The sequence below is a fragment of the Cricetulus griseus genome, chromosome 2 (genome assembly GCF_003668045.3).
Source record: "Cricetulus griseus strain 17A/GY chromosome 2, alternate assembly CriGri-PICRH-1.0, whole genome shotgun sequence".
Classification (NCBI taxonomy): domain Eukaryota; kingdom Metazoa; phylum Chordata; class Mammalia; order Rodentia; family Cricetidae; genus Cricetulus; species Cricetulus griseus.
Genome location: NC_048595.1, coordinates 64,405,056 through 64,413,248, shown reverse-complemented (window position 1 = coordinate 64,413,248; position 8,193 = coordinate 64,405,056). Strand labels below are relative to the sequence as shown.

General features: G+C 35.5%; 1 protein-coding gene across 1 annotated transcript in view; it reads right to left on the bottom strand.

The window, feature by feature from the left end:
* Positions 1–2,380: 2,380 nt before the first annotated feature.
* The window catches only part of Psip1 (PC4 and SFRS1 interacting protein 1), a 38,451-nt gene continuing 32,638 nt past the window's right edge, over positions 2,381–8,193 (bottom strand). The window contains exons 11-16 of the mRNA XM_027400191.2: positions 7,946–8,001; positions 7,157–7,227; positions 6,848–6,949; positions 6,529–6,742; positions 5,570–5,681; positions 2,381–3,767 (exon numbers count right to left, since the gene is read on the bottom strand). Coding sequence (XP_027255992.1) covers positions 3,707–3,767; positions 5,570–5,681; positions 6,529–6,742; positions 6,848–6,949; positions 7,157–7,227; positions 7,946–8,001 — 616 coding nt within the window. The 3' untranslated portion in view covers positions 2,381–3,706. The remainder of the gene's footprint in view (positions 3,768–5,569; positions 5,682–6,528; positions 6,743–6,847; positions 6,950–7,156; positions 7,228–7,945; positions 8,002–8,193) is intronic.

The window sequence follows — 8,193 nt, the reverse complement described above, 5'->3', positions numbered from 1 at the left end:
TAACAATAAATACATCAAGTCTAATCTCTTTACAGAGATTATTAAAGAAATCTTTTAAGGATATAAGAGCTACACCTCCTACTATGAAGCTGCCAAGGTAAAGACCCTTCAAATATCTGTGGTAAGGAGATACTAAAAACAAATTGTCGGTTATCAACAGAAATTAGGAGTAGTTACAATTTAACTTTGGGCTCTTGTGATATTTTTTTAAGGTAGACACTAGGTACGTAAGACTACAATGAATCTAAACAGATTTTAAGTTATGCTCATAGCATTACTTAAAGTGAAGCCCATTTCTTGAAATCACAAATACATTGAGTTTAAAATGTCATTTAAAGTCATGGCTGAAGAAAATAGATTTTTGCATTTCCATGGCTCACTTAATCTTCATAATACTTTTGAGCATGTAAAAATTAGAAGAAAGAAAAGTTTTCCAGCTCAGCACCTCCGTTCTTCTGTACCCTTACTGTAACAATATAGAAAAAAAGAAAACTGCTAAACAAATTCTATCAAAATACTTTGTGAAAACTTTTGGGATAGAAAATGAACACTTTCTAATAACATAAAATGGACTTTTAACCATTACTTTCTCTGTCCTAGGTTTAATTTAAATTCAGCTGAATCTTCTCTAGATGTCTAAGAACAGATAATTACCTTATAAATAAACCAATGAAGCCTACATGTCTCTTTAAAGACTGTGAAGTTTAAAAGAAGGTGAAGCATATTTCATGGACTTAAATGTCACAAATCCAATTATGGCGACTGACATGGAGATGACAAGTGCCTGCATGTGGTATGTCTAGAGTATTATTATTTAGTGCTATAGCCAACACAGGGTACCATTTACTCGCCAGGGCTAACTTACAATGCGTCTCAATCTTACTTTTCTGTACTGTACTGAATGGTGTTAACATTAAATACACTGAGATTCTGCTGCAGAATCATTCAATCATAATGAATGAATGATTTTCTCAATTCCTAGAGTAATACGGCAGTTCATTTGGGTATTGCACTAATGTTCATACTGTCACAAAGTAAATTCCAGGAAATTAGTTACCCCTAGTGTATAATAGACAAAGATGACGGATAACAGATAAATCATATTATTTATTAAGAATGCTATTCTACTTTTTTACCAAAAGTTCACATACCTTCCATTTCTTTGATGGTGGAAATGAGGAAACGCTAACCAGGTTACTGCAGTTATCAATTATTATAGGTATCCCAACTATTTCACATAAAAGAATTTCAAATTTACATTACAAGCTCTAAAGCCCTTGTCTTGAGTTTTTCTTTATGCCATTAGCAATCTCTTATACAAATAACAAATTTCATGTGTCACTTTAAGGACAGAGATAAATATGAATAGCACACCTTTATCAGTGAACATTCCTGTGGATATACCTGCAACTGTATAGAAAATAGCTGTTTCCTCAAGCATCTTGCTTATGCTTACAATTCTTTTAATTTTACCTTGTAATTTTAAAGCAGGAGGAGTCATCCCTAGTATTTGTTGGTGAATTACACAACACAAATTTAAGTAAATTTTTTAGTAACCTCTTCATTTCTTAAAGGTCTCAAGCTACAATTTTATTATTTGCAGTAGATTTGCATTTTCTCTGACCAATGGAATAAAGTTTGTTAACTGAAGCCTTTGCTCTACATACAGGAGTAGATAGATGGCAGATTCCATCTTCACCTGGCATTTTTAATCAGGTAAGTGGATATGAATAGGAACATTTTTAGTGTGCCACATCTTGGTAAAAATCTACCATGCTATAGAATTCCTAGCTAGAATAGCAAATATGCTCAAATTGTTTATACATGTAGACTTACAATCAGAATCTCTCATTAAGGTTGGACATCTGAAATTGATCCAAACAGCTGAGAAAATGAACATTCAAAATAGGTATCCATACATGCATATTACACATGCATACTATACACAGTGGGAGAAGTGGCTAACACACTGAATAGATCTTAGTTCAGCTGTAGTTTTAACTAAATAATTTTTGTTTACAGAGTTTTTAGAGTGATATCTTGCCTGCGAATTAGCCTATGACAGACAATTCCAAGATTAAAAAGGCAGCTGTGCTTCAAAAGAACACACATGGTCAAAGCAAGACAGCCCATCCAAGAAGGTACATAAACTACAAGAGTGCTGCTAATGTTCTGAGGTTGGATATTCTATAGCTTCTTCATGAAGCTTAACACCTGTGCTTAGGGACGTCAACGCAAGGCAAGTGACAGTGCCTTCCTGAGGTTACTATTAACAGGATGTCAGCGAAGGCTAAAGAGGACCCTACTTCCTTAGCAGGAAATCTAGAATTTTTTCAGTAACTCTTCTCAATTAGCAGTAATAATAATTTACTAATAAGAGTTTGGTAGAAAAATTTTTAATTAAAACAAGTTTACACATTTGACACGTATGGCTTAACTAGAATAATTTTTGTCCAAGTTAAAAATGTACTAAGGACAAAACAGAAGACCGGTGTATATATAATGTACAGCATTTGCCCAAAACAGTAGTTCCATTGTAAGAGCAAAAGTCCAATTATTGATTAATTCAAAATCCTTTACATAAGTGAAAATAATTATGTGAGAAGTCAAGATCATGTATAATTACACCACATACAAACACTGGTATTAAGTCACTTTCCCATTAAATTTCAAAGCATAGCGATGAACCTTTCTTCCTACTGGAAACCAATAACTGACGTGATTACTCAGAATACCTTTGAAATGCTATTCCTTAATTTAACAGACCCTGTTAGTCTACGTTTATGTGTATGGACAATCTAGTTACTACTTTGGAACAACTGATATTTCTACCTTTTACTTTTGTAATCCTGTGATGTCTGATACAGAAGTTAAATACCAATCCCATTCTAATATGGGCTTGTTTTCAATTAGGTTAGTTTCTTTATTTATATTTATCACTTAAAAGCATCATGGATTGATTACGATTTAAAAAAAAAAAAAAAAAAAAACTAGTTTTAGGATTGTTGATGAACTTCCTATATATACCCAGTCTGTTCTGACTCCACTGAATTCCCAGCCCTAAAACTAAATTACTTTCAAAAGTTAACAAATTTGTACCTTCTAGAACAATCAGTTGGACATCTAGTTGTCATAAGACGACACATTATTACAAAGAGGCAAGTTAATGCAGCACAATAGACTGAGGTTAAAGTTAACTTGTGATAAAAAGGAGTGAGTGCTTAGAAGTAACATTCATTTTATGCTCATAAAAATGCTCAACTTCTAAAAAACCCACAAACAGTGGAAAGACAGTCTGGTAAATCCAAGATTTGTAAAAAACTATGCACAAATCCACAGTATTTGGGAGAAAAGGAACAATTTATACAAGTAGCAGTTTTAAAATGTAACTGGCCTACTACCAATTACACATGAACACACACACTAACCCAAATACACTAGTCATGTCTATAAAGCAGGCAAACCCTTCTAAGTAGGTTTCCCTCACACTTGAACTGGATGGAGCTGTTAATACTGCACATGGAAAATTAGTAATAATAACTTTTACTTTTACACAAACATAAAGGGATTTTCTTTCCCCCAAACTACTTAAACATCAAAACCTATGCTTATAAAAATTTAACCCTTTCAGCAGCCTAAGTATTTCAAATGAAGCCATTCACAACAGACTTCACATATTCTTTACACCCCACATCTGCCAACCTAGTTAGTTATCTAGTGGTGACTCCTTCAGAGATAGTTCGGCCTCTCTCTCTTCTCCAGATGACCTAAAATAAAGGGAGAAAAAAAACCTGTCACAACAAGGCGTGGGGATTTTCTCTGGAGTAAAAAGGGCTATAATTCCCATTAAAAAAAAAAAAAAAAAAACTAAAAACACAAAACATTTCTTACATATGTTGTTAAAGTAATACACAAATCTGGTGAGATCCTAGCTAACTTTAAGATAAATTTTGTTTAAACAGAATTTGTATCTGTGATGACAACATAAAATAAGAACTAGACAAACATCTAAATTATTTATTATTTTGTGTGCCTTGGTGTTCTGTCTGCCTGCATGTCTGTGAGGGTGTTGAATCCTGGAGTTAGAAACACTTGTGAGCTGCCATGTGGATCCTCTGGAAGAGCATTCAGTGCTCTTAAGCACTGTCCGTCTCTTATTTAATAATGTAAAATAGTGGTAGTGGCTGTACCTATGATTTTTTTATTCTAACAATTTAAGAAAGTGTGAGGGTCACTAGCTAATAAAGTTCAATGAAAAATTGTTTTCTTTCTGAGTTCTACTGAGATCCATTTTCCTGAATAAATATAGGGGCAATCACCGGGCATTGGTGGTGCACACCTTTAATCCCAGCACTCGGGAGGCAGAGGCAGGCAGATCTCTGTGAGTTCAAGGCCAGCCCGTTCTCCAGAGCAAGTGCCAGGATAGGCTCCAAAGCTACACAGAGAAACCCTGTCTGGAAACAAACAAACAAACAAAAATAGGGGCAATAACTGTATAATCTGTAATCCCAAACAGATTGAGGCTGGAGAACTACAAATTCAAGGCTGACCTGGGCAATGTAGGGAGGGAGACCTTGTCTCAATTATCTGGTGCTAGGGGTTGAACTCAGCCTTAGCCAAGAGCATTACACAACTCCAGTCCTTCCTCCTGTCCTTTTCTCCTTAAACAAATGTATGAATGCACTTTCTGATGTTCCTCTGCACACCAGAAGAGGGCATCAGCCACCGTGTGGGAAGTGGAAATTGGATTCCAGGTCTCTGGAAGTGCAGCCAGTGCGCCTAACCACTGAGCCACCTCTCCAGTCCCTCCTGCCTTTTTGATTCACAACTTTAAAAAAAAAAAAAAAGGCTGATTTAGTGGCACCTTTAATCCTAGCACTCTAGACTCAGACTTCTCTGAGTTCAAGACTAGCCTAGTCTACATAGCAATTTCTGTGATAGCCAAGGATGCAAATTACAAAATGAGACTTTGTCTGAAAGGAGTGTTAAACAAAAAGAGAACTATGCTCAGTGATACAGTGTTTCCCTGGCATGGTTGAGTCTTAGGGAGAAACAAACCAAAAAAAAAAAAAAAAAAAAAAAAAGAGCCAGGTGGTGACTGCATACACCTTTAATACAGAGACAGGCATCTGAGTTTGATTTGAGGCCAGCCTGGTCTGGAGACAGAATTCTAGGACAGCCAGAGCTGCACAGAAATCTGTGGGGTGACGGGGGAGGAAAGAAAATGTATTAGCCAAGGACAATGGTAGTCCCAAAAACTACGAAAGCCAAGGCAGGAGGATCTCTAGAGCTTAAGAGTTTGAAGCCAAACTGAGCAAAAGAGCAAGACCCTTCAACATGTCCTATTTTATGTATATGAATGTTCTTCTTGAACTGTCTGGTGCCAGAAAGGCCAGAAAAGGGAAGTGGATGCTCTGGAACTGGAGTTAGATCGTTCTGAGCTGTTCTGTGGGAACAGGGAATCAAGTGAAACTCTCTGAAGAGCAACACGTGTGAAGAGCTCTTCACATCTGAGCCATCTCTCCAGCCTTACTTTCCAAAGGTCCATTACTTTCCTTACTGCCCTTACTTTTTCTTACTGCTGGCCTCGTGGCTGTCTTTGCTTTCTTCGTTACTGTCACCATTATGTTGTGGATGACTACTGTCTTGAGTGTCAGATCCTCCATTTAAGGTCTTTGAACCTTTAGAATACAAAACTGTTAGCACATACAAAATAATACACTAAATTATCGTAAATATTCAAGGTCACTAGCATGTAGCTTTTTATAGAGAATTAAATTTTGTATTAATAGTATTTTAGAGCATAAAGTGCTCAAATTTCCAACTGAATGTATCTAATAAGTGAAAGATTTTTTTGTTGTTGTTTTGTCTTGAAGGATTGGTTTTTGCCTCAAGTATATGCCAATTATGGTGGAGCCAACAGTATTAGATCTTGACTATAAGACTCAGTTTCATATGCATCAACTATCATCACTCTTATTCCTGACTCCATTTATGCTACTATTAAGTTTTACTTAACACAGTGCACAACATGCTCAGGGTAACTAAGCAACACTGAAAACCTGTTGGCTATGATCAGAAAGAAACAAGCAACATCTTTGGCTGCAACTAAGATCAACAGCTCTGGTTGTATGCCTATTGTACATTGTTAGTTTTTGGCAAAAGCAAATGAGAGGAAATGGGTTGGTTCTCTAGGAGACATTCTGATTCACAGCAAGCTCCCCCAAACCAAACTGTCATTAGCAATGGTTTTGTTGGAAGTTTTACATAAGCCCTACATAACATTATACCAGATTTTGTGTACAAGTACTCTGTTAATGTAACCTCCACTGTTAATAGTGATAATTATCTTGACTAAGAAATATTTCAGCTGGTTCAAGGTCAATGAATAAATATACACCGTAACCCCATTATTGATACTGGCTTAAATATCCACTTTTTCTAACATATGTAACAAAATCATTATACAAAAGCAGTCCTGGCAAACATTGAGAAGGGGAAACCCAGCTTAAAGTTATTAGCACATACCTGTTTGGTCCTTCTCTAGCTTTTTGTTTGGCCCTTTCTTCCCTTGATCTTTGGTTTTATTTGCTTCCTCGTGCTGTCTTTGTTCAGCAAGGGATTTGTTCAGCACTTGGGTGATGACTGAATCTCCTTCACCAACCAAAAACATGTTCTTAAACTTGTTATATAACATTGTGGACTTTTCCATGATAACTTGACTAACTTTGAACCGCCGTATCTGAGAAAACAAGTCATAATTATTTTTCCTAACTGATTTATACTTTTCCTTAAAAATGAAGAACTGAGAATAGATGTGAGATTTACAGGTCTTGAAACCACTTACTTTCTTCAGTGTTGTGATCATCTCTGTGTGTTTCTGAGCTTGCTGCATTGTTACCTGAAGTGAAGCAAGTTCATCCAGTGCCTCAATGCATCTGTTCACATCCTTCATGACAAAACAGCAATTTCATAACTGTTAATTACCAAAGTATCTATGTAATCTACTTCTGAAGACTTTTAAAAGCTCTTAAGGCACTATATGCAAAATGGCCAGGTAGTGTTCCTTTTATCTTAAACTTACACACTTAAGTCATGTGAGAAAAATATATAAAGCTATTAAAGCAGTGCATTTTAAATGAGGGTAAACACTTACTAGATTATCAATTTTGAGGGAATTTTTAATTTCAGCATGTATCCTTTGAAGTCGAGAATCCATTGATGTTTCTATAAATTGAAATATGTGAAAAACAGTAAATACTTTTTCCCCCACACCATATCTCTGTACAGTCTAGCAAATAAAAGAAATGGTGGTTGCAAAGTTATCTTAAAAATCTCTTAGGAAGCCCATATAGATGAACAGTGTAAGAAGTTACCTACTAAATTTAATATATGATATGGTCTGGAGAAGAAAAATGCAGCATAAAAGCACAAAATTAGCACCATGCTGCATTCGTTTCTAAGCTCCTGTCCCAGATGATGATGAACTCCTACATGTCAGCTCTTAACTTCTGTTTCACCGTACCCATTGTTAAACTGCAATTTATCAAAATGGGTAAACCTGCAGTGCTTAGCAGGGTTTTGAAACTGACACCAAATAAACATTAAAATATAAAGACATTAGCAAGTTTAATTGCGCAAAATGCAATTTAATGTAGAACCAATCAGACTTGAAAAGGTTTGTTTATAGGATATAAGAACATTAGATGGAATTCCAAAATCACTTTTAAATTGTTAACTTTAAAAATCTTTTAATCTATTTACTTTGGTTTTTTTTTTTTTTTTAAGTCAGGGTCTTACTTTGTATCCCTGGTTGCCCTGGAACTTGTAGTTCTCCTGGCTGTGCCTCCTTAAATGTTTGGATTATAGGCATGTGCCATCACACCCAGGTTACATAAACTTTCTATGTGAAATTTTGTATGTCTTAAAAAGTAAAATAACTAACCTCTCTTCTTCTCCACTTTCTTAACTTCTGGCTTCTTTCCTTCATCTTTATTCTGCCTATCAAATGTTAACACAAATATTTCAAAACACTGGAACTTTGTGACTGAGGTTAGCAGATGCCCATATTCCCTTATGTAAAGGCTTAAAAAATGTTCCTTAAAAATAATAAATCAGCCTACAACACAGGACACTGACTAGTTTCTAGAATGATGCAGCTCTACAGTATTAGCATAAATATACACAAAACTC